Source organism: Elgaria multicarinata, chromosome 21 (assembly GCF_023053635.1).
Source record: "Elgaria multicarinata webbii isolate HBS135686 ecotype San Diego chromosome 21, rElgMul1.1.pri, whole genome shotgun sequence".
In the NCBI taxonomy this organism is placed as follows: domain Eukaryota; kingdom Metazoa; phylum Chordata; class Lepidosauria; order Squamata; family Anguidae; genus Elgaria; species Elgaria multicarinata.
Genome location: NC_086191.1, coordinates 14,169,183 through 14,195,806, shown reverse-complemented (window position 1 = coordinate 14,195,806; position 26,624 = coordinate 14,169,183). Strand labels below are relative to the sequence as shown.

Here is a 26,624-nt window from a genome sequence, read left to right as displayed (position 1 = left end):
ACAGGCCCAGTTCTTTCAGTCTCTCTTCCTAGAGCTTTGTTTCCAGACCCCTGATCATCCTGGTTGCCCTCCTCTGAACACACTCCAGCTTCCCTGCGTCCTTCTTGAATTGTGGAGCCCAGAACTGGACGCAATCCTCTAGATGAGGCCTAACCAGGGCTGAATACAGAGGAACCAGTACCTCACGTGATTTGGAAGCTATACCTCTATTAATGCCACCCAAAATAGCATTTGCCTTTCTTGCAGCCCTATCGCACTGTGGGCTCTTATTCAGCTTGCGATCTACAACCATTCCAAGATCCTTCTCGTTTGTAGTATTGCTGAGCCAAGTATCCCCCATCCGAAGGAGACACCAAGGATCGAGCCTGGAATGGCAGCCATTCAGCAAAATAGGGATTCGTTTAAACATCTTGTCCTTTATTTGTTCCCATGAAGTTTTCGGGGAGGGGGGAGTATTTGGTGCTTCTGAGCCAAACAAAGACTTTTGGTGCTGGCCGGCCCAGCTGCCTCCTTCGGATTCATGGTGAAATCAATGGGATTCCTTTCAAACCAACGCGTTCCTCCTCCTACTGAAGAAGCCTCTGTGCCTTGGATGCTGGTTATATGCTGTTGCCATGGCAATGTGATGCAGGCTTCGTGGGACCAGGGCTGGCAGAGGGGGGGGGGCGCGGGAGAAGGGGTGATGGTGACGCCACAGCCTGGTTGCCTAGCGCCGCTTATATTTTTCCTTTTCAGGTTTTTCAGCCTTTTCCCCTATTTTGGCAGTGAAAGGCAAGTTGGAGCTGCGTCAGCAGCTTCCTCCCCCCCACCATCTTTAAAGGCGCAGAGCCCAATTTGATGCAGTCCAGGATTTGGCTGGCAAAGCCCTGCCATTCAGGCGTCCCATGAACCAACCGGCGCGTCCAAGCGTTGAAAGACACCTCGTTGAACACGATATGTATTTTTTTAAAAAAAACACCACATTTTCCTCTGGGCTTTTTTTTGAATGCCCTGTGCCCGTCCCGTCAGGGGATGACTGTACAATGAAGCAATGAGGTGTGTGTGTGAGAGAGAGACACGGGTGAGACCGTTAGACACGGGTGATAGATCTGGAGCTCCCCTGTAGCTTCAAAATGCTTTTTTTTTTTTGAGGGGGTGGGTTCTGTAAATGTATTTGTTTCAAAGGCTTGCGTTGGCCTCTGCCAAAGATGGATAGATAAAGGGTGTGTGCTTATGTGTGGATGGATGGATATGGTGTGTGTGTGTGTGTCTGTGTGTACATACACTTGGATAAATTCCTAGAGGAGAAGGCTATTGATGGCTATGTGCTACCTCCAGTATCAGAGGTGGTAGGCGTATATACACCAGTTGCTGGGGAACATGGGCGGGAGGGTGCTGTTGCACCCCTGTCCTGCTTGTGGGTCCCTGGTCAGCCACTATGTGCCCAGAATGCTGGATTAGATGGAATCATAGAATCACAGAATAGCAGAGTTGGAAGGGGCCCACAAGGCCATCGAGTCCAACCCCCTGCTCAATGCAGGAATCCACCCTAAAGCATCCCTGACAGAGGGTTCTCCAGCTGCCTCTTGAAGGCCTCTAGTGTGGGAGAGCCCACAACTTCACCAGGCAACTGATTCCATTGTCGTACTGCTCTAACAGTCAGGATGTTTTTCCTGATGTCCAGCCGGAATCTGGCTTCCTGTCACTTGAGCCCGTTATTCCGTGTCCTGCACTCTGGGAGGATCGAGAAGAGATCCTGGCCCTCCTCTGTGTGACAACCTTTTAGGTATTTGAAGAGTGCTCTCATGTCTACCCTCAATCTTCTCTTCTCCAGGCTAAACATGCCCAGTTCTTTCAGTCTCTCTTCAGACCCTGAGTCTGAAGACCCTGACCCTGAGTGTGATCCAGCAGGGCTCTTCTGACGTTCTGACTTCCGTGTGTGCGAATGGATGGATATGACGTTTGTGGGTGAATGGATGGTGGGTGTCATTACCGCCATCTCTGGTGACATTGCCCTCCAACATGTCAACCTCCAGGCATCAGCTGCCACGTGTGTGTGTGTGTGTATGAGCCATTGCTCACAGCATCAAATGCAGCATTTCTCCATAGAATTGCACAGTCTCCACACTCCAGTCATCAAGAGTTGACTTCAGGAGCTGACGGACAGTGAGGCGAAGAAGTGCAGCCCCAGCTCAAGGCCTGAAGACCAGCACTCCTCCTTGTGGGGCTCCCATTGGGGGCAGCTGGTCGGCCCCTGTGTGAACAGAACGCTAGACTAAATGGACCCTGGGTGTGATCCGGCAGGGCTCTATTGACGTTCCTATGCTTGAAGGCTTTGCTCTATATCAAGCTAAGGCCTCCTTCGTCTGTGCAAAACCAGCTCCATTCTCTAGTCAAGAATATATGAAGTAAGAAGAACCATAGATTAGTGATAGAAGATATACTTTGCACCTAGAAGGTCGGAGGTACAAGTCCCATCATCCCCAGTGATGGGGGAAGACATCACTCTGTCTCAGATCCTGGAGAGTTGAATTGGATGAACCACCAAGTTGATGCAGCCCACTAGTTTTGGACTGGTCATTTTCCCTCGTTTTCATAATTTGTGTCTTTTATTATCTTCTTTCCCTCCTCCCCCCCCCCCTTTTCATGTCCTTTTTCGACCAATTCCTCTTGTTCTTGCACACACACCCTCCATGCAACAGAAAAAGAGTATGAAATGGCCACCAGAGATCAGGGAATATACTGAACATCCTTAAAAATTAATGTTAAAGCTTCATGTTCGTTGCAGTTTGAAATAAGCACAGCTTTAAAGATGTTAAGCTAGATATTCGCTTGCTCGGAGGCTTAGTGAGGGCAGTGTGCCAGGTGGAATGGCACCATTGCCACTTCTTAATGGTCCTTCGCTTGCAATCTAAAGCACATGGAGAGAATAGTGCTATGTAGTCCCGGGGCAAGCATTCCAGGTACCATGGCTCGGAAAAGCCCTTCCGAGACCGCTCCGACCTCAGAAGGGGGAGTCAGAGATCCGCCTCCCTCACAACCACATGACAGGCAGCAGCTCAACAGGCAGAGTTCTTTCCCTCCCTCTCAGACGGCCTGGCAGTTTTAGAAGATGCTGCACCTGTTGGATTTCTGGCTGCCACACACTCCTTTAAAAGCTGCTGCCAGGAAAAAAGGGCGAAGGGATGGGATTTGTGGGGAGTGGCCACACTGTTGTCAAGACGTGTAGGCCCAAACCTGCCCCTAGTAGGGAAATGCACACAAAGCCTTAGCCCAAATAATTGGGACGTTTTAGAGATGGGTGTGTGTGTCTTGAACCGCTCTGCTGTTTGCTCCCCTTGCTTTTTCTGCCCCCCCCCCCCCCACACACATACACACACACTTTTTTCTTTCTATAAAAAGCTGCCTTTCTCTCTTCTGAACCTTCTTGTCCTTTTTGGCAAAGCCGTGGGTGGGTCGCCATGGCAACGGCTGAGATATTTTCGATGAAGACGGGACTTGGAAGCGTTCCTCACACTCTATGCCCCCTCCCCGTCGCATGCGCCGTTCTACCCCCTCCATGCAAACAGGAACGGGGAGGGGGAGAGAGGGATTAAATAACCTATCATCCATCCATCCATCTACATAGATTTTATAGCAAAATGGGGAAAGGTCCGAATGAATCAGAGGGAATGGCAACCTTTCTGGCCCTCTGTTCTCTAGGACAGGATGTGTGTTATGCATGTGTGAAGGAATATCCATGTCGTGGGAATAGCTTCATTAGGCCAACTCAAAGATTTCAACAAATGCTCACGTTTGCGAGTGGTCGGGATTTCATTTGAGCCGTGATTTGGGGGTTTCTTTCCGTGTTAGGCCCTCTGGCCTTGAACAGTGTGATGTAATGAGAGTGCACCTCTGGCCATGTGCAAAGGGCCGATCTCATACCCACTAACCGTAGCCAGTTCCTATGCGTTCACATGTGCGTGCACAAACACACACAGAGTCTGTGGTTGTTAGTTTCAGCGGTCCCCAAATGGAAATTGACTTCTTAATTTGATTATGATTAGTACTTTGTGATTTCTCTTCCGGTGCCTCAGTGGCGGCCCTATAACTTATAGAGGGAGGTTATGTGAGGTTGAGGTTCCTATGTGAAATTTTTGTGGGTTTCTCTTCACTCTACTCCGGGGGCATTTTGAGGGGGAAAGGGGTCCCCCCTTGGAAGAGCTCTGTGGACAGCTGCTGCTTTGCCCTCAGGATCCCAGTCGAAGGTTGTATTTGGGGATTGGGTCCGTGGTCAGGATCTTTTGCATGCAAAAGCTCAACCGTGGGACATTTGCCGTAGCAGTAAAGAAGAAGGTAGCTCTGAGCACGTGCAGAGCGCCTCTTCCTCCCTCACCACTGATTTCTTCTTATTTGGGATTAGGGATCGAACAGCTTCCAGTGGTGGTTTGAGCCCCTCTCATTTTAGAAAGCAAGCACTTTGTGACCTTGTTCACACATAGCACTAATGTGTGGTTTATTTAAATCGTGGTTAAGCTATGGTTTGTTGCCTTACCCACGGTTTGTCTAGCAGACGATAGAACAAGCTATACTTTCTTTTCTCCATCTCCTAGGTTGTGTGTTTCCCTCTGCCTTCACCCCGTCCCTCCCTGTATCCCAAATGCCTTTGCAGCGCTGTAGTACGGGCATGTAGAATGGCTGGTTTTTGGTTTGCTTGTTTGTTTTGACATCCTGCCCAAACAACCCGCGGTTCTGTTTTCACAGGTAATGCCAACCCATGGTTTAAACAACCCATACTTCACAGCCCAACAGTAAACCATGTTTTCTCTTTCTGGATATGGTTAATCCACCATGTTTTGGTCACGCAGTTGGGTTCGCACATCACGACAACCCAGAATCCAACAACACATGGATTAAACCGATGACGGATTAGCGCTATGTGCAAACTAGGTCATTGTGTGTGTGTGTGTACGGCACATGGCCTTGGGTTTCTGCTAATGTCAGTTTTGAATCTCAAAAGTGTGGGTTAGCAAGCCAGCGGCAGTGAGAGGCAAGTACAGTTCAGCAAAAGGATACACACAATAGCTGTTATTTTGGGGTGTGTGGGTGACCTACAAGTGGGCCCTGTTAATTTGCTGTGTCTCCCCCAACCCTTTGAGCTCTCCAAATGCCCCTGTTGAAAACATGATTGCAAAACCCATTTTTCTAGGGTGGTTTTTCCCCCCCCTTGTTGTTTGTCCTAGCTAGGTGGAGGAATATAAATAGCTTGCTCTCTTGGGTTATTAAAAGCAACAGATTAAAAGCAGTAACCAGTGAGGGGGCTACTTTATGTAACGAGGTGGCGACCCCAGGAATGTTTCTTTGCAACCATTTCTTCTTCCCTTTCCCCTTCTCTCGCACTCATTTCCTAGACTAAATTAACGCACACAGTGCGGCAGCCAGGATTCCGGTTCAGGCACAGCTGTGTGGACGCTTATCGAAAACTTATCAGAGGGGTCTTTACCCGTTCATCAATAATCATGTGGGTGGGTGAAGTTTGCTCCAAGCACAAAGAGGATGCCAGCCACCAGGGACGTTGTTAGACCTAGGCACGTTGAGGTCCGGGCCCTGGTTTTATTTCCCGTGGCCCTGGATCTATTCTCTGGAAACCTAAACAATGTGAGTTTCCCCTACTCAGCTTTATTGCCATGCAGGGGGCAATTTCCAAGGGGCATTGCATGCAATGTCTCCCCAACCCGCACCCTTGTTGACAATGAACCTTAGAGGCAAAAGAAATCTTTCTGTTGATACCAATCAGAGATTTTCCCTAAGCTTAGCAGCCAAATAGAATCATAGAATAGTAGAGTTGGAAGGGGCCTAGGCGGCCATTGAGTCCAACCCCCTGCTCAAGGCAGGAATCCCCCCTACAGCATCCCTGACAGATGGTTGTCCAGCTGCCTCTTGAAGGCCTCTCAGGTGGGAGAGCCCACAACCTCCCTAGGTCACTGGTTCCACTGTTGTACTGCTCTAACAATCAGGAAGTTTTTCCTGATGTCCAGCCAGAATCTGGCTTCCTGTCACTTGAGCCCGTTATTCCGTGTCCTGCACTCTGGGAGGATCGAGAAGAGATCCTGGCCCTCTTCTGTGTGACAACCTTTCAAGTGTTTGAAGAGGACTATCATGTCTCCCCTCCATCTTCTCTTCTCCAGGCTAAACATGCCCAGTTCTTTCAGTCTCTCTTCATAGGGCTTTGTTTCCTGGGAGGGGGTGATTTCCAGGGTGATCAACATTGGTAGGGATAGGGTTAACCCTTCATTTCCTGTGCACTTTGTCGTCCGTCCCCCCAACAATCCCCCCCTCCGTATAGCAATTAAGCTTAGAGGGGGGGGGAAACCTTCTATTGATGCCAATTTTTCTAAGTGCCTAGCAACTGTGATTAAGGCTGCTGTGTGTGCATGTCTGAGTGTGTTCCCGTTAGCAGTGGTTGATTTAGGTCCACTACCTTAGTCGGTGCTGTACAAAGCTTCCAAAGGAGGGGGCTCCCTTTCAGACATGTCTGCAATTACCGGGTAGGAAAGATACTAAAATGAACCAAGAGATGATTTCAGTCCATACGCAGGGTAATGATGAGAAGGATACCTCCCAGACATTGGTGAGGACAGATTGGTCAGATGGTGGATAGGGGATTAGCTTCATATAGTGTAATTGCAGACACTTTTCCATAGAGCCAGAGTGGCAGTGGAAGAAATAGGGGGGCACCACCGAAGCAGAGCCACGACGCCCCCTCTTTGTGCTGCAAATGCGAAATGGACCCATAGAGTAAGGCAGCTCTTTGGTTTCTGGGAAACCCCGAGCTCTGTGGTTCTTGGTTTGCATGGAGGAGATCCTGTGATTAACGCTTTAAGAGACCCTGGAAAAATGCTGCCTGTCAGAGTAGAGCATCCCGGACAAGTTGCACTAATGGAGCAAGGGTCTGCTAGCTTCCCAGGTCCTAAGGGAGGGCTGTAGCTCAGTCCCTGGTTCAATCCCAGAATCTCCAGATAGGTCATGAAAAACTGCCTGAAACCCTGGAGAGCGGCTGCTGCTGCCAGTCAGTGTTGAAAATACTGGGCCAGATGGGTTGCGAGTCTGACTCAATATAAGGCAGTTCATATTAAAACCAGCCCCTTATTTAGAGTCATGAGGACTGGAGTCTTACTTTCTTTTTGGAGGCGAAAAGCCCTATCTCAGAGGTACAGCATATTTTTGCGTGCAGAAGCCTCCAGAGAGGGCGGCGGAGGGGGGGGGAACCCTGCAAAAAGCAACTTCCTCTATCTGCGCATGCGGCCAGTGTTGGCGCATGTTTCATGCATGATGCGCACACTGCCTATTTGTACATGTATGTCAGCTCACACCTCTCCCCCCACTTTCTAGGTTGGTGTGTGTGTTGTGTGTGTGTGTGTGTCACTTCTGGTACAAACAGCTCCAGGAGCCAAAGATATTTTTATCAACCCTTATTGGGGTAAAAGTACAACTTGCACGCCGTGCCTCCCCCGCGTTCCCTCTTCCTGCTCTCCCCACTGCAGTCTCTCCGGCGATGAGCGACGCTGTTGGCCCGCCCCCACACGCTGCAGCAAAGGGACTGTGCATTATCCAGGCTGAATTGCAAAGCACAGGAGCTCCGGCGTGTGTGCGCACTCCAGGCTGGCTATATTTAGCTGCCGGGTTGCTGTTTTTAGCTTCTTGATTCAGAACCCAAATTAGCAATAAAGAGGTGAAGGGGGGAAAAATATGCCCAAGAAGGCTTGGAGACCTAAGCAAGAGTTGGGGAGGGGGCAGGGAGTGTGTGTGTGTGGGGAGATGGGAGGCTTTTAGAAGGACTGAGAAGGGGGGTCTACAGTCATCAAACCAGCCCCCTGCTATTACCCCCCTGCCCCCCAGACACTCACCATATCCTTTCCCCACACCCCATCCCCAAACCCACAGAATATGCTACAAGGGCAGTGAGTCACTGTCACAACACAACATGATTCATTCAAATTTAGGCTAAGCTGTGAGCAAATCGGAGGTCTTGCCTGCCACCCTTTTAGGCAGGTCTTCCTCCTTATTAGGAATTCTGCCTTTCTGTCCTCACTGCCCCCCCCCAACACATACAGACAGCGACTGGGTTCACACAACACGATAAACAACACTCAAGGGAATGGGTTGAATGTGGGTTGTTGTTGAACCATGGGTTGTTGCTGAACTGGGGGCTATCATGTTGTCTGAATCCAGTTGCGATAACAAAACATGGTTTGTTAACCGTGAACAACCCACAGTTTGCAACCCAGCAACAACTCATAAGTTCTCTTCGTGGGTTGTTTGTGGTGAACAAACCATGGTTTATTAGCATGGCTGGGTCCCGACAGCACGGTAACCCATGTTTCAATGACAACCCACACTCAACCCACCCCTAATTGTGGGTTATCATGTTGTCTGAACCCAGTCACAGATGTTGACCTGGTTCACACAACGCAACAAGCCAGAATTTGGGGTGAGTTGGGTTGTCGCTGAACTGTAGGTTGTTATGTTGTGTGAACCCAGCCCTGCTAACAAACCCTGGTTTGTTGACCATAAACAACCCATAGTTCACAACTCAACAATAAATCATGGCTGTGGGGTCAGCCACAATGTCCTCCTGTGTTTCAGGCCTGATCACTGTTTGCCCTCATGTAGGCTATGGTTCCTTCCAGATGTGTCGGACTACAGACCCCATCAATCAGGAGGGAGCGGTAGCTGGCTGTGGTTGATAGGAGCCTGGAGATTCTAGCCACCTTTTCTGGTCTCATTGCATAGCAGACTAGAGGACCAGGCTGCAGGGCTGAGCAAGAATTGGAATGCCAAAAGCATTGAGTGGCTAAAAAGATCTTCATGGCTAAAAGTGTGGGGTGCTTCTCCCCATCACTTACACAGGGGGAACTCCATCTGCAACTCCGCCATTTAAAACTTAAATTCCTTGAGGGTACGTGCCCATGGAGACAAAGCACAAATGGCTTTCCTTGACACATGGCCACCACTTCCCCCCCCTCCACCAGGAGCCCACCGTGGCATGATCCCCAGATATATTTCCTAGTGCCCCGGATCTCTTCCCTAGAAGGCCCTTTGGTGCCATTGGAAGGGTATTTTTCTTGGCTTAATGGCCCTTCAGGAGACAAGATTCAAGGGACTTGGCAGGCGAGGTGGGAATGGTTAACTCTCCTCTCCCTACATGCTGCAACGGCCCCCTCCCCGAAAGCTCTCCCATCATGGCAGTCAAACCCATTGGTTTGGGATGCCCTGCAACAGGATGTGATTTAATTGAAGCATTTACTTTACCCTCAATGACTCGGATGAGGAATGGGTTGGCTGACTTTCCCTCCTGCGAAATTTAAAAACACCCTAGTAATTCTTTCTACATTTGCGCAGATAAATATCAATTGACGTATGCGAATTTCTACGCGGGTTTGCATCCTATGAGCCTGAGCTTCAAATCTTTTAAATGCTTAGCAATACCCCCCAGCCCTCCACCTTCTCTCGAACAGCCTTCTGGGCTGCGGTTGGACCCAACTTGCTTGTGCCACAGGGCTTCCCCTGCTTTTGACGGGTCCGCTCAACCTGCAAAACTCAGTGGTGCTTTGGAAAAGATCCCATCTCGAGGAACCGGGACGCTGGCAGGAAAAATCCCCAAACAAAAAACAGGGATGTCCCTCTGCTTATTTATAGCATCATGTTACTAAAACAAGAACACTGAAACATGGTGAATTCATTTCCTTTCCCCCACAATGCCTCATCAATTATTATTATTTTTTTAAAAAATATCCTTCCTCTCTTCCCATGTAGCCTCCGATTTCAGTGGGACTGTAAATCCATTCTGGGTATTCTGTTAGCCACATCCTCCCCCACAAATTGGTCCAATCTGGGAGACCATATGCTTAGCAAAATACTAGAGCGCCTGCAATGGCAGAATGCGTGCTTTCGATGCAAGAAGTCCCTGATTCGATCCCTGGCATCTCCAGGTAGGGCTTTAAAAACTCCAGCCTGAAACCCTGGAGAGCTGCTGCTGCCAGTCCGTGTTGACAATACTGGGCTAGATGGACGAATGGTCTGATGCAGTATCAGGGCTGCTTCCTATGTTTCGATTTCAAGCCAGGCCTTTATTCAGAGCCATGAGGACTAGAAACTTCCTTTTGAGGCTCAATGATAAGAGGCCCTGCTTTGCTTGAGAAAGGTCCCGGTTTCAAACCAGGCATCTGAAACCCCAGAGGACTGCTGCTGTTGCCAGTCAGTGTTGACAACCCTGAGCTAGATGGAGCAAGCGTCTTCGGAAGAAGGCAAACCGAGGACGTGTATGTGAGCACCCCAGAATTGATACTGCAAAATGGTTTGGGGTGTGTTTGCAATTTATTGGGATGGCAACACCCTGTACAAACGAACAAAAAAATAAAATAAAAAAGGAGCCTTCCTCCAAAATGGTAAGTCTTAGGCCTGGTCTTTCATGGACAACTGTTTTTTGTTAATGAGCCTCACAGAAGGGGGAAACTCAGGCCCTGGGGGGGGGGGGTGAAATCTGCCCTCCCCCCCCCCGGGTTTGCTGGATGGCAACAGCCCCTTTCCCCTAAACACCCATCTTTGAGTGGTTTTATGGCTCCCTTTTCCCATTTCCCCCCCCCCATTCTAAAAGGTTAAAATGTTTCTTAGAGGTTAAGATATACCAGTATTTTACTGGGGTTAAGGTATGCCAGTATACTACTACCTGTATTTTTGCTGGGAAGTAAAAATCATCTTTTAACCATCTTTTTACTGGGAAGTAAAAATCATCTTCCAAGTATTTTTACTGGGAAGTATTTTTTGCTGGCCCGTAAAAACCATCTTTCCAATGTTTTTACTGGGAAGTATTTCTGGGACGTAAAATAAATCAATAAATCATCTTTTTAATCTTTTTTACAAGGAGGTTAAGATAATCTTTCCAGTATCTTTTACTGGGAAGTATTTTGTCTCCTGGCCTGTATTCTACTGGCCATACAATATGCTAGTATTTTCTTTTGCATTCTTAACTCCACTCCTTTTGCCTCAAGCCACGCCCATGACGAAGAGCTTCTCTGAAATTGGATTCGCCTTTTGGGCCGAAAGTGATTCCTTAGCCTGGCCTTAGAATCATAGAATCATAGAATAGCAGAGTCAGAAGGGGCCTACAAGGCCATCGAGTCCAACCCCCTGCTCAATGCAGGAATCCACCCTAAAGCATCCCTGACAGATGGTTGTCCAGCTGCCTCTTGAAGGCCTCTAGTGTGGGAGAGCCCACAACCTCACCAGGCAACTGATTCCATTGTTGTACTGCTCTAAGAGTCAGGAAGTTTTTCCTGATGTCCAGCCGGAATCTGGCTTCCTGTAACTGGAGCCCGTTATTCCGTGTCCTGCACTCTGGGAGGATCGAGAAGAGATCCTGGCCCTCCTCTGTGTGGCAACCTTTTAAGTATTTGAAGAGGGCTATCATGTCTCCCCGCAATCTTCTCTTCTTCAGGCTTACTGGGGTTCTCCTTACTAAATCCAGGACTCAACACATCACGCTGGTTGAAAGAGGCCGTTGGAGAAACCCAACTCATTGTGGAGATAAAGTCATGTTGTATTGCAGGTCACCTGGTGCCCTCCCGAAGCACTGGGTGATGGGCCATGATGGCTGAAATGATTGGAGTTGTAGTCCAAGAGTTCTGGGTGGTGGTGGATGCCATTCAGTTTCTGGCAGCTGTCTGTTTAGGATGGTTATCCTGGGTCAATAGCTCTTAACTTTACTGCAAAGGAGTCAATATCAGGTTTGCTGGCTTTTCCAGGTCATTCCCAGTTCACTGTGCATCACTAAGGAACTCTGCCCTCCCAAACAGCTTTGCAAATGCAAAAGCAGTTGCTGCTACCATGATCTCTTATCCTGGGACGCAAGGGAGCCAGCAGGCCTCTGATTCTGCAAGGGCTTATGGAATCTCTTGCAGCTCACTTCAGCTTCTGATTATACACACACAGAAAATGTGTATACATCAGAGTTCGAACTCCTGGAAAAGTTGCTATCTCCGGGTAACTTGATTGCATAAACTGGCTGTCTGCATTGCAGAAAGCTGTAATTGCATAACGGTGTCAAAACCTGCTCTATGGAACCAGGGCTCACTCAAGACTGGTGCTGTTTCAGCTCTGCTCAAACAACATTTCTTTTTTAAGTACAAAAGCACTAAATCACAGAAGATTAAAAGAAAACAAGCAAACAGGTTGCTTTTTTTTTAAAAAAAATGCAGCTTCATTCACTGAAGAAGTACAACCTGAGAGATGGCTTCTCTTTGCAGCTTCCAAAGCACTGCAGAAGCATCCAGACTGCAAAGAGTTATTTGCCTTCTACCGTCTCAGCTTTCTTCCCTTATATGGAAAGGGAGATTATGCAAAAGCCACCTACCTAATTTAGGTTACCTCTTTGAAGAAGTAGAAACACACACACATACATCCACATCCCAAAATGGGAGACAGAGAGCTGTCATTTTTCATTCAGTTGCTTAGGCAACCGTGAAGCCAAAAAAGAGGGGGGCACTCTCCCCCCCCATCTTCTGAAGTCTATTTTTGGCTTTCATATAAGAAAGTGTTATTTAAGACCTGATTTAATTATTTATTTTTTGAAGGAGTTAAAAAAGAAAGAAAGAAAAGAAGATGAACTCACCCCTGTTTGCTCTACGGGAGAGAAGACAGAATTCCTGGAGAGAAATCCCATATAAAGGTGTGCTTAGCACATGTTTTCTTTACTAAAAAAAAGAAGGTGGAAAAGAGAAAATAAATCAGTCAAAAATATTTTAGACAAAGGGAGCGAAAAAGGACAGGGTGGGAAGGAAAAGAAAGAAAATGAAAACACCTTGGAATGTTCTTTCATTGTTGCAAATCAATGTTTGTATTTTTTTATGAGCCCACATAAGGAACGTTTTTTTAATGCCACTAAAATAAAGACTGTGCTCAGAGCAATAAACACATAGATATAGAGATGAAAGAGAGCCCGGCTTAAAGCACAATGCAAACACACCTTTTCTGGGTTGTTGTTTTTTTAAATTGCAATTCAAAGCTGCTTTTCAAACAATTCGCTTGTAACGCCTTGATTTTCACATCACCATTCCTCCCTGGTTTTCTGTTTTAGTGCAGCAGAGAAGAGGTTTGACAGGTACATAGTGTGTGTGTGTGTGTGTGTGTGTGAGAGAGAGAGAGAGAGAGAGAGAGCGCAAGCAAAAAACAAAAAATGGGTGCAGAAAACATTCACTATACCACTTTCGTGAAAGGAAGAAAGGCAACATTAAAAAGCAAAAATGGGTGGATGTATATATGAGGAGTTGAGAGACCCTTTCTGTGAGAAGGAAGAGAAGAGGGAAACTCCAGGGCTAGACTGAATTCTAAGTCTGGGAGGGAAAGAGGCAGACTAGACTAGACCAAGATGTGATTCCAACAATCAAGTCTCTCCTCTGCTTCATCTCCTAATTCGGTGCAGTGTTTCTTTGGCTTCCTCCTCCGCTCCCCCCGCCTTTCCTCACCACGTCATTCAGGAGCCAGTGACGTCGGGTTCCCCCAAGCCCGAGGAAAGGAGGGGGCTGAACACTCCGCAGCCGTGTCCCTTCATTGATCTGAACAAAACTTCCCGCCCCACTTTCCTTAACATGGCAGTGCCCACACTCCCGGCAGCCTATAAAAGGTGGGAGGCAAGCGGTGGTTCTCATACAGATCCACAGGCAGACTTGAGAGAGAGAGAGAGAGAGAGAAAGCAGAGACAGAGGAGCGCTTAGCCGCACGGATCTGCGCCAGCCGAGATGTACCGGTCCACGAAGGGCGCCTCGAAGGCACGGCGGGACCAAATCAATGCCGAGATCAGGAATCTTAAAGACCTGTTGCCCATCGCAGAAGGGGATAAACTCCGGCTGTCCTACCTGCACATCATGTCCTTGGCGTGCATCTACACTCGGAAATCCATCTTCTTCTCCAAAGGTAGTTACCGAAAGAGTTCGGGGCGGAGGTGGGGGGAGAGCAAGAGGTGCCAGGATGCGTCTCCCAACCTAAAGTTGGGAGAGGGACCTGCCCTCCAAAAGTGTCGCCCCTGGTTTGAGATGGTGGAACTCAACAGGTGCTGAAATACCAAGTGATGGGGAAGCTGTCCAGGGTCCTGAAACAGCCATGTACCGCTGTCCCTGGTGCTGAAGCAACCCTCCCGCAGCGTCCTCTGCGTGTTACATTGGACGTGGAGAGAGCCCTTTTGAGAAATGGCTAATTCCCACCCCTCTTCTTCAACAGGTGCGACTCTGGAAGGCTTGGAGACCTTGCTGTCTTCCCAGGACCTGGATGATTTCATACAGAGCCTGCCGGGCTTCCTGCTCGCTTTCACCGGAGAAGGCAAACTCATCTATGTGTCGGAGAATGTCTCTGAGCACCTGGGGCACTCTATGGTACGTACTTATTTATTTATTTACTTATTTATTTATTACATTTCTATACCGCCCAATAGCCGGAGCTCTCTGGGCGGTTCACAAAAATTACTTCCCAGGCTTGTGGGGAGAGAGAGAGAGAGAGAGAGAGGAGTTTACTATAAAATGGGGGGAATCAAATAACCCTTTGGGCAGGTAGTTAATTAAACCACAACTGTTTAGTTCAATATCTTTCCATTGTTTCAGATCCCAGTTTTCATTAGATTAATCCTATGATCCTCATAATACAAACAGTTCATAGAATCATAGAATAGTAGAGCTGGAAGGGGCCTACAAGGCCATCAAGTCCAACCCCCTGCTCAGTGCAGAAATCCACCCTAAAGCATCCCTGACAGAGGGTTGTCCAGCTGCCTTTTGAATGCCTCTAGTGTGGGAGAGCCCACAACCTCCCTAGGTCACTGGTTCCATTGTCATACTGCTCTAACAGTCAGGAAGTTTTTCCTGATGTCCAGCCAGAATCTGGCTTCCTGTAACTCAAGCTCAGTTCATCTATAGCCTTTTGGCATCTTTTCTGATGTGCTGATACCAATTATTCCTCTGCCCAGGAATGTCTGTTGGAGGTTAAGGCCCTTTATGGATGCAATTGTGATACTAGGGTGCTTAAGTTCAGAGACAATTTGTCAATCTCACCTGGCATCCCTCCCTCTTATCTTACAGGTGGATTTGGTGGCCCAAGGAGACAGCATCTATGACATTATTGAACCGGCAGATCACTTTGTGATGAGGAACCAGCTGGCACTGCCCTCTCCAACAGATACCGGTAGGTGATGCTTTGTAAAAAAAAATAAAAATGGGTCTTGCTCTGTGACATGCAACTGTGTAGAGAGATGAAAAGCTGGCCAGCATGTGTCCGAAAGAGAGTGATGCCTAGCAAGTGAGAGTGTCTTTGAGCATGTGCAGACTGCCTACCCCTCACCACTAAGCAATCAAAGCCAGCCCCTGTAGGGTTTAGAGGAAAAGGGTTCTCCCTTGATTCTAGGAAGGTTCAAACTGTGATGTTTATCTCTTTTTTTTTAAAAAAGAAAGAATTCAAGCTTAGAAATGCCATATAAAAATGAAAGTTCCTTGCCAAGGAGCCGAGGAGAGTAGAACTATTGAATGCTTTCTGCTAGGGATTGGCTCAATGATGTGGATGTATAGAAATGTATGGGTGGCACTTCTGATCTCTCAACGTCCCTTTTCTTTTTTTTTAAACACCTTCAGACCGACTCTTCCGCTGCCATTTCAACACCTCCAAGACGATCCGGCGGCAAAGCGCAGGCAACAAGCTGGTCCTGATCCGAGGGCAGTTCCACCAGCCCCCACCTGGCTCTTACTGGTCCACTAACCCAGTCTTCACGGCCTTCTGCACCCCTCTGGATCCCAAGCCCAGAAGCACTCCCAACTCTTTCTTCTTGTCTTCTTTCGAGAGCCGTCACGCAAAAGACTTGGCCATTGTGGACATCTCTGAGAGGTAAGAAGGTGTGCTGGGAAGGCATTGCTGTTTGCTTCACAGCAGGAATAGCCTAGGCCTAGCAAACGAGGAAGCTGTTAGTGGGTGAATGATTCAAAACACTGATCTCTCTCCCTTTACAACTCTTTGTAGTGTGGTTTTCCACTTGGGCTTTGAGAAAAGCGAACTCTTCCACAAGTCCTGGTACAGCCTCATCCATCCGGAAGATCTCAGCCATGCGTCAGCCCAGCATTATAAGCTGTGTGAGTATATAATTCAGCTGTTTGATTGATCAAGGGCCCCCGTGGCCTTTACCGTGCCTTGAAAACCAGAGCGGCTGTACAATTGCAGAGCTGCTTCTTTGGAGAGGCCCCATCATCTGACCTTTCCCGCTCTGTTTCTTTCTCCAGTGGGTGACACGAGTGAAACCCGGGCTGAAATGGTCGTCCGACTCCAAACCAAAGATGCCACGAGCTGGATATGGATATATTCGCTGCTCCACCTGGAGAATGTTGACGTTCCCATCACCTGCCACAACTATATCATCAGGTAGATATCAAGAAATGCCTCTCTATCGGTCTCTGAAGGACTTGCTCCTTCGTAATAAATTTTGCAGTCAGTGGAACTGTCAAGACTTTGCCTCCGTCGCTTTCCTTAGAGTCCTGCTTTCAGGGTTGCTAGCTAAGAGGCTATTTTGTCCTCCAAACGAGGAGGAGGGGATTTATTTATTTATTTATGCACTTGAAGGCTTTTTATGCGTCTCCTCAGCCAAAAAGGCTTCCACAGCTGCCTGTCTAACCAATTAAACAGGACAGCCCCTGCCCCGCAGGCTTACAATCTAAAAAGACACAACATGCAAGGAAAACACGATGAGGAGGGAAGAGGGGAAAAAACAAAGTCATCTTTCAGCATTGGAGGGAATCATACTATCTAGCAGAGGGATGGGCAACTTTGGCTGTCCAGACGTTTTGGGCCTAGAACTCCCCTCAGGCATAGCCAGCATCACCACTGCTGAGAGAGGATTGGAATTGTATGTAGGCCAAATCATCTGGAGGGCTACACGTTGCCCCCTCCTGATATAGCAGCAGTTTCCCATGGGAAGCTGTTTGGCCACTGTGTAGACAAAATGCTGGATGAGATGGACCCTTGGTCTGATCTAGTAGGACTACTATTGAGGTTCAAGGAGCTCACAGTCCGACAGCTGACATGGAGGGAAGCTATCGAGGGATAGGCTTTCTTTGTATTTCTGCTTCTGGACGGCCATTTCATTTCCCCTTCCTTAACTCTTCACAGTGACTCCGAAGCCTGGTGTCTTAAGCAGCAGCTTTCGGCAGAAGAAACCCAGGCGGCCTATGCCCTCGGAAGTACGCCCGCTTTCCTGGAAGGCCTGCTCTCTCCGGGGCAGCTGTCCAGCCCCGACCAAGTCTTTACGCCCGTGGGCGGCACCCCAAGCGCCACCATGGTCACGACGGCCTTCGATTTCAGTGGCGTGGAATGCCCTCCGGCGTTCACGGAGACCTCTGCCGCCGGTCTACCCCAGGAGGTGACGGAGCCCGGGAATATCTCCTCCATGGAGGAGGCCGCTCCGGGCTCCACCCTCAGCCTTCTCGGCAAAGGCCCGGCCTTTGGTTACGTCATCTTCCCGACGGGCTACGAACAGACTTTAAGGAGGGACAACCTGAGCACCTCCTCCTCTTCCTCCTCCAAGGACTTCATCTGCACCCCTCCTTATACGCCCCATCAGGGTTCAGCCTTCCTGTTTGGGGCCCAGGAACTGTACGCTCCCAGCACCGCCCCTTCCGCCACACCCCCTGTGACGGCCGCCCCGACCGCCAGCGTCCCCCCCACTACCACCACCGTGACCACCACCTCCGAGCTGTTCTACACCCAAGAACAATGCAGTGCTCTCTATGAGAAGTTACCGCCTACCCCGGACAGCCCCGGTAATGGGGATTGTACCGTGATGACCTTGCCGGAGATCCGGGGGCCCCTCTACGTAGACGTGCCCATGGTGCCTGAGGGGCTCCTGACTCCAGAGGCCTCGCCCATCAAGCAGACCTTCTTCAGATATTCTGAAAAAGAGAAGATCGAAATCGAACTCTTGGCTCAGCAAATCAGCAGCCTGGCCGAGGCCTTCAGCTCTGTGGCTTCCAGGGAGCTGGCCCGGAACGGCCCAGCGGCCCTCGACGGTCCTGCTCCGGCCGTGGTGCCTGGACCGTGCCTGGACATCCAGCCTGCCAAAGATTGGAGGAGCATCGACTTCTCACTGTCCTGCCCGGAGGCCGACATCCTGGAAGACGATGCTCTTGAGACCCTTCTCCAAGACCTGTCCGCCTCTCTGTTCGAGAGAGTCGGCGCGGGTGTGAGGTGCCCTCACCACCAGTTCTGCGGTGGGAATGTCAGTAGTCCAGTCGGCTTGGACACCGAAGACCGGAGCCGGGGGGCCCTGGCTCCCTCGCCCAGGATGGACCTGCCTCCAGAAGACCAATGCCTTTTGGAAGAACTGGCCTCCTACGAAACAGCCTTTGAGACACGTGCCTCAAACTCTCCCTGTGACGGGTTAGATGAGTTGTATCAACTCCAGAGCCACATACAAGAAGGCTTCCATGAAGGTAAGCAGGGGCAATCAGGCCCAAGGCGGGGAGGGAGGGGGGAAACGTGGTGGTTTAGAAGCTCAGTGGGGCGGAGAAGGTCCTGGGTTCAATTCCTAGAGTCTCCAAGTCGGGCTTGGGGGCAGGAGACCTGCCTGAAATTCTGTCAAGTAGTCAAGGCATAGCTAGAGGCAGCTGGACAACCATCTGTCAGGGCTGCTTTAGGGTGGATTCCTGCACTGAGCAGGGGGTTGGACTCGATGGCCTTGTGGGCCCCTTCCAACTCTACGATTCTAGATGGATTCTCTCCAAACACCAGGATGTTTGTTGATTTCCCGGTTTTCATGCAACGTCCCCTGCATTTCTAAAAGCTTGAAATAGCTACCGGCACTAAGAGCTTTAAGCAACACCATGCTGGTATTTCTGGCCACACCCTCTTTTGCCTCTAGCCCCACCCACCAAAGGAATGCAGGCCTCAGAGAGCTTAGCATTCAGCCCTTGGCTTAAAGAGGTTCAATGTGGGCTCTCCCACCCTAGAGGCCTTCAAGAGGCAGCTGGACAACCACCTGTCAGGGATGCGTTAGGGTAGATTCCTGCATTGAGCAGGGGGTTGGACTCGATGGCCTTGTAGGCCCCTTCCAACTCTGCTATTCTATGATTCTATGATTCTATGAACACCCCTGTGGTAGATATTTGGGTTGTTGTTGTTTTTTTAAAAAAACTGCTGTACACCTCCCATTCCTCTTTCGAAAATAAGTTTCTAGTCCTCATGGCTGCGAAGGTGGAAGTATTGCTGTGCATTAACCCGTGTGCTCTTGGCTTTGTGTCTCCTTCTACAGATGGAAGCGAAAGTGACCCTTCGTTTTGAAATAAGTCTGTGACTTACTTCTCTGAGTATGGCATATTGTCATATCCCAAAGACCTTCTTCCACTGAACCCACCCCCGGGAAGCTCTCTCAAGATGAAGTGAGAGGGCGTCGCACCGATCAACCTGGGAAATGGGTGTGTTTTTTCATTTTCTTTTGTGGGGAGATAGACTTTTTGTCCTTTTTTTTTTTAAACGAAAGCAAGTATTTATATATCTATATCTATCTTGATTCTGAGACATCGATGGTAGGCTAGTTGATCCGAGCTAAGGGATGGACCATTGTAAATGGACTTACACATGTTACTGTATTCACTCGTAGTGAGTAAACTCGTATGTAATTTACTAAGAAAAATGAGACGGGGATTTGTGCTGGGCTGCTCACATTAGCCATTCAACGCAGCGTTGGAGCGAAGCAACTGTAGAGCTGGTTTGTGCATGAATTGGGGGTTCCTATTTTTTCGATCTGTCCCCCGCCCCCAAAAGAACAGACAGTGTAGGTGGTATTAGAACCTACTATAGTAAGGGCCAATGGCTGGTGATATAATCTTCCGTTTTATTTCCTAATTTTCCTCGCTGCTCTTCTCTTGTTAATTGCGTTTCGGTTCACGAAGAAGTTTTCAAATTCAGGTTCCAACTTGCCCATTTTGGGAGGGGATTCTCCTTCTTCTTATGGTTCCTAATTTTTGTGTCTCAGAACTTCTCTGGGAGACGTAGGCTGCAATTCCAAAGCCGCTTACAGGGGAAGGAAGTCCCATTGAACGCAATGGGACTTACTCCTGTGTAGAGATGCCTAGGATTGTAACGTTCCCCAATTCTAGTTCCATGACCCTCTGTGTTCACCACTCATCTGATCCTCGTTTTGGCTTGGGGTAAGAGCCAGGCCTGACAGAGAAAGTTGACTACATTTAACGGTTGCAAATAAAACAAATCCAGGGATGATTTTTTTAATTTTATTTTTTTAAAAGGCCAACAGCGGCACTAGTGTTAACTGCAAGGACGACTTGCAGAAATTAGAACTCTTCCAGTTCCTATCCGAAGGTGCTGGATCTTTAAAGACTGCAACTCCTTTGAAGTAATACATTTACTGGCAATTTCGACCTCATGACCTCTGTCAGATCTCGCCTCTCCCCCGTCTGCCCCCACTTTGGCCTTCAGCAAAAAATATTTTTCTTTTTTAACATGAATAACGTCGTTTTGCTCATAAAATAACCTCATCTGTTCTGGTCGCAAAGAAAGCGTTGCCTGTTTGAACAGCAGGATCTGCCGTAGATAAGGTTACAGTCTGAGCTATTTGGAAAGATTACAATAATAACGACGATAATCTTTTTAGAGACCTAAACATGCCCCTAACCTCCCAGCAATGGGGGCATTGGGGGGGAGAGGCTACTGCCGGTCAGTGTAGAAAACACTGAGCTACATTGACCAAAAATCTAACTTGGGAGAAGGCTATTTATTACCTTCCAACAGCAGCTGTGTGGTGGTGCAGTTATCCTGGTCCAGATAAACAAATGTTTATAGGTATAAATATCAGTGGCTATCTAGGTAAGTTCTTCTTCTTTTTTTTAACCAATTCTTTTGTAAGAGGGCTTGTGAAATTTCTCCGGGAGCTTGTCCCAACCTCTGTTCTGAACAGAAATGTGTGGGTCAGGCTGTGGGGAACTGTTCTTTCTGTCCCCTCCTCTTTCTTTGTGGTTTTGAAATATGTGCCGCCATCCCACCTCTGGAGGTGGGGGGGAACGGTCACAAAATGTAGAATTCTCTACGATCAAGTATCAGGATTGATTCCTCTGTACCTTTTTACAAATTCACACATTGCTGAAGTGTGAGACGCTGTAAAATATATATATTGACGAATAATGTACATTTGTATCGATAGATATAAAAAGGGGACGTGAGACCAGGTTTGCTTTTTCATTTTAAAAAAAACAAACACAAGTGTATCGTGATTTTTATATCGGTGGAACACACTCATCCCTGTCTGTTTGTATTGTGCAAATGTTTGACCCGAAGTTGGGTCTTGATATGAACACTTTGGAATAAAAGTAAAATATGAAACCATGAACAAGTTTAAAGCATTTTTTTTCACTAAAAGCAACACTGGTGAAGACACAGCATTAAACTGCACTATTTATCAGGCGGGGAAGCGACCAGGATCTTTAAATAAAATGAAATAACTGGGCACGTTTAGCCTGGAGAAGAGAAGATTGAGGGGAGACATGAGAGCACTCTTCAAATACTTAAAAGGTTGTCACACAGAGGAGGGCCAGGATCTCTTCTCGATCATCCCAGAGTGCACGGAATAATGCAGAATAATGGGAATCTGACAGGAAGTCAGATTCCGGCTGGACATCAGGAAAAACTTCCTGACTGTTAGAGCAGTATGACAATGGAACCAGTGACCTAGGGAGGTTGTGGGCTCTCCCACACTAGAGGCCTTCAAGAGGCAGCTGGACAAGCATCTGTCAGGGATGCTTTAGGGTGGATTCCTGCATTGAGCAGGGGGTTGGATTCAATGGCCTTGTAGGCCCCTTCCAACTCTGCTATTCTATGATTCTATGACATTTCACAAAGTGTTATAACTTTGTGTGTATTCAGGTATACATGTGTTTATTTTATTTGCATCCTGCTTTCTACCAGGAAATGTCACTCAAGTCAGCTAACAACAGTAAAAGCCAACATTTAAAATAACATAATGAAAACAGTCATAAAAACAAAACAGATACATTAGAAACACAATGAAAAACACAACAATAAAAGGATAAATATGGAATGCAAGCCAACAGACCAGTTTACATGTCAATGGCCTGATGAATAAAAAACATCTTTGCTTGTCAGCAGAAAGACAACAGAGAAAGAGGGAATGTAGCTTCCCTTGGCAAGGAATTTCAGCTTTGGGGAGCAGCCACCGAGAAGGCCCTCTTCCTCATCCTCACTGTATCCACTTCTGTAGGTGGCCACATCAAAAGAAGAGACTCCCACAATGATGTTAAGCCCCAGGCAATTGTGTTTGGGAGAAGGTGGCCTTTTTCGGTAGCCTGCTGGCCCCAAGATATATAGAACTTTCTAGGTCATAACAAGCAGATTGAATTGCATTGGGAAAGAGACACTGAACCTGTTGTAACGAGGGAGTCATGAGGACCCTGTGTAAACAGCTCTGGGCAACGGTACGGTGGGACCATTCTGGAAAAGGGACGTCCATCGTGGGGAAATCCATTTTGCTTTTGGCTCAACAGAGTTTGTTTATTTATTTATTGCAATTTTATATCACCCGATAGCTGACGCTCCTGGGGCAATTCACAAAAACCGTAGCATAGCCAACTCAGGCTAAGCTGTGAGATTTCCCCTGGAGTCGGGGAACGTCTTGCTGTGTGTGTGTGTGTGTGTGAGAGAGAGAGAGATTAAGAAAGAGAGACCTAATTTGTGCAAATTTATGTAATCTGTGCAACTCAAGGCCAAAATGTGCATAATTTGTGCAAATTGCACAAAATTCATGTATTTTTTTTTAAAAAAAACCCCACCATGGAAAACCTATCAACTGTCCCAACTCACTGCCATGGAAAATGGACCAAAGTTCCAGGGGGATGAACAAAGTAAATCTCATCATGCTCCAACCCTGAATGGATTCTTCCCAGCTCCCGATTCTGGATCAGCAGAAGTTTCTGAACAGTTTTCAAGGGCAGCCCCACGAATTTCAGTCGTCCGAACGGGATGTAACGAAGGCAGGCGTGAACGTGACCACACATTTCTCGGTGGTTGGTTTGAGGACCATCTGGCTGGCTGTGATGGGGAAGGATCATGCATAGATCAATGGATAGGGCCCCTGCTTGGCATGCAGAAGATTCCAGGTTCGATTCCTGGCCTCTCCAGGTAAGGCCGGACACAAGTCCTCTCCTGGAGAAGGCTGCCTGTCAGTGTAGACATGCCTGATTTCGATGGAGCAAGGCTCTAACCGGGTATAAAGTAGCTTATTGAAATGTTCGTATTCTGACGCGAGTCCAGGGACAGGCTACAATGATTGGTGTTTTTTAGATTGGGGTGTATGTACGGAACGGTGATGTGCTAGTTTACAAAATTACCCATGGTGTGGAGACAGGACAGGGAATCATTTTTCTCCCTTTCTCCTACAAGAACCCAATGGGGTCGTCCCATGATCGCTGGGAGATCCGGGATGAAGAAAAAGAGTTTCTTGGCCCAGCAAGGAGTGAAACTATGGAATTCATTACCACGAGCGGTGGCATTGGGCACCCCTTTGGATGGCTTTAAAAGATGGCTAGACACATCCCAACGAGAAGGATCTTGGAATTGTTGTAGATCGCAAGCTGAATATGAGCCAACAGTGCAATATGGCTGCAAGAAAGGCAAATGCTATTTTTGGGCTGCATTAATAGAAGTATAGCTTCCAAATCACGTGAGGTACTGGTTCCTCTCTATTCGGCCCTGGTTAGGCCTCATCTAGAGGATTGCGTCCAGTTCTGGGCTCCACAATTCAAGAAAGATGCAGACAAGCTGGAGCGTGTTCATAGGAAGGCAACCAGGATGATCAGGGGTCTGGAAACAAAGCCCCATGAAGAGAGACTGAAAGAACTGGGCATGTTTAGCCTGAAGAAGAGAAGATGGAGGGGAGACCTGAGAGCACTCTTCAAATACTTGAAAGGTTGTCACACACAGGAGGGCCAGGATCTCTTCTCGATCCTCCCAGAGTGCAGGACACGGAATACCGGCTCAAGTTAAAGGAAGCCAGATTCCAGCTGGACATCAGGAAAAACTTCCTGACTGTTAGAGCAGTACGACAAGGGAACCAGTTACCTAGGGTGGTCGTGGGCTTTCCCACACTAGAGGCCTTCAAGAGGCAGCTGGACAAGCATCTGTCAGGGATGCTTTAGGGTGGATTCCTGCATTGAGCAGGGGGTTGGACTCGATGGCCTTGTAGGCCCCTTCCAACTCTGCTATTCTATGATTCTATGAGAAGACTATCAATGGGTACTAGTCCTGATGGCCACAAGCCACCTCTGGCATCAGAGGCAGGAGGCCTCTCAATGTACGATGAAGGGTAACGGAAGTAAGAAGACGCGAAATTGTTCTCACACCCTGCTTGTGGGTTCCCTGAAAGGACATCCGGCTGGCCATCGTGGGAGCAGGTTGCTGGATTAGGCAACCGTTTGGTCCCCTGCTCATCACCAGAGATCTGGAAGCACAGTCTAGTATGTTCTTGAAAAATCCTCCCGTGTGTCGAAATTTGGGTCCCCAATGCCCTCTGCTGGGGGAGGGAAGGCACACCACCGAGAGAGAACCGGGTTTTCATTTGGCGGGAAATTAAAACGAAATGACAGAAAAACTTCCTTTTCTCGCCCCTCCAAAGGTTGTGGAGAGCCGACTGTAAGGTAAGGAGACCGAGGCGTGGGGACTGGGGGCTGGCGAGAAATATTGTGTTTTGCTTAGCCTTACCTTCTGGGGCTGGCTGAAAAAGCAAAGGAAGCAGAGGAACAGGACTTCATTACGACGTGTTTTATAGTTCTCGAGCAGTACTGCAAACTTCCCCAACCTCTGGCACCCTCCCAGTGTATTGGAGTTCAACTTCCTTGTTTGCTACCCTTTCCTTCTCTTCTGCCAAATTTATTTATTTGCAGCAAAAAAAGCGCCCACCCTGCGCCTGATAAAGATTAAGAGTGTGAAAGTCCCTGCTGTCAGGTTTGCCATCTAAAAGACACGACATAAAAGGAAAGGGGATACAGCACCATGTACATTGATGGTGCTATATAAATAAATAAATAATAATAATAATAATAATAATAATAATAATAATAATAATAATAAAGTGCAACCCAGGAACTCATACTTGGTTTCAAAGTTCTTGTAGCTGTGAAGGGTGAAGCGAGCTCCCTGTAGCTGCCCCTTCTCTGGCTGATGATGTATGGGGCCAGGCTGTTCTTCTTTGGAGGCTGGAGACGCGGTCTCTCAGCGGCCCTTTGTTCTCCCTCCAGATTGTAAGCTTGCTGGGGCAGGGACCTCTCCTCTTGTACTCTGTGCACCTTCATGGGGCAAAGTAACAACAAAAAGCTATCAGTGAAAGGAGCACATCTCCTGTAGCATCCTGGTATCTGTCTGGAAGGGCTGGGTGGTGGTTTTTTTTTACTGGTTTGTGCATTTTAAGAAGAGCTTGATCTGCAGCTCTCGCTACTGTTTTTTGCAGCTTGAGCAGCTCCAGGTTGGAAAAGGCCAACAGTAGCCTTTTCTGTTCTGACCTGAATTTGTCTAACCCGCTTTTGAAGCTATCCAAACTGGTGGCCATCATTATGTCTTGTGGAAGTGAGTTCCACAGTTTAACTCTGCGTGAATTGCATCACCTGATTATGCACTGTGTGAAGAAGTCCTTCCTTTTATCTGTCCCAAATCTCCCACCATTCAACTTCATGGGGTGACCCTGGGTTCAAGGATTATGAGAAAGGGAGAAAAATGTATGTCTGTTTACTCAAACGGACATCCCTCTGTGACTCCAGGAGTGGGCAGGAAATAGATTTCTAGATGTTTCAGACTTTCAGCTCCTGGACTAGATGGAAACCTAATTCAGGAGGTCTCTGCTTACATTCTGATTTAATTTCATTTATAGATTATTTATTAAAATATTTGTATCCCACCCTATATCATCAGCTCTCTTTCAGTCATGACATGAGGCTCACAGGATGACTTTGTCCCAATCACAACACAGTCACCGCTTTGAAACTTTGTGGAATATATGGTATATCTCATGAATAGTTAATAAACGTAAGACATTGCGGCCTAACCTACCTCACAGGGTTGTTGTGAGGAGAACCCAGAGGAAAGCCTATGCATACCACCTCTGGCCTCCTCAGAGGAAAGCCAAGATATAAATGAGGCAGATAGATATCTTGATTTTCTCTGCTCATGCCTCTTTTGCTTAATCACGCCAGCCGATTCAGCAATGATTCAGACTTTGAATCATTTGTGCAACGACATACATTTCTCTTTTTTTCTCCTGCACAGGCCAGCAAAGTTTTGGACAGCTGCTGTCTGTGCACAGATTTAGTTCCAGATCCTGGAAACAGGAAGTGTGTTTTAGCTGCAAAGCATAGAGGAGACCATAAGTCAAGAACCTGGTCAAGCTCAAGGCATTTATCCATGCCGTGGGTCGGCTATAGTATTCTAACTGTGATCACACTTAAAATATTGTGGGTAGTTCTGGTCACTGCACCTAAAAAAGAACATTGTAGAGTTGAAAAAGAGCAGAAAAGGGTAACTAAAATGTTCAAGGGTCTGGAAAAACTCCCCCAGAAGGACAACAGCTGGGATTG

At 47.9% G+C, this 26,624-nt stretch overlaps 2 protein-coding genes across 2 annotated transcripts in view; both read left to right on the top strand.

Annotated features, from left to right (window-relative positions):
* LOC134412386 (zinc finger protein 208-like) overlaps positions 1-26,624 on the top strand; it is a 489,474-nt gene that overhangs the window by 160,428 nt on the left and 302,422 nt on the right. The window lies entirely within an intron of this gene.
* Positions 13,755-19,314, top strand: NPAS4 (neuronal PAS domain protein 4). The gene is made up of 9 exons (XM_063146003.1): positions 13,755-13,929; positions 14,233-14,384; positions 15,081-15,183; positions 15,627-15,876; positions 16,009-16,118; positions 16,266-16,404; positions 17,149-18,049; positions 18,089-18,467; positions 19,286-19,314. The coding sequence occupies exons 1-9, from the start codon at positions 13,755-13,757 to the stop codon at positions 19,312-19,314; spliced, it is 2,238 nt and encodes a 745-aa protein (XP_063002073.1).

Bases quoted from the DNA above. Each gene is read 5' to 3' on its own strand.
- NPAS4 (XM_063146003.1), top strand. From the start codon at position 13,755: ATGTACCGGTCCACGAAGGGCGCCTCGAAGGCACGGCGGGACCAAATC. The intron at 14,385-15,080 runs GTACGTACTTAT...CTTATCTTACAG, and splicing joins AGCACCTGGGGCACTCTATG to GTGGATTTGGTGGCCCAAGG. The intron at 16,119-16,265 runs GTGAGTATATAA...TTCTTTCTCCAG, and splicing joins AGCCCAGCATTATAAGCTGT to TGGGTGACACGAGTGAAACC.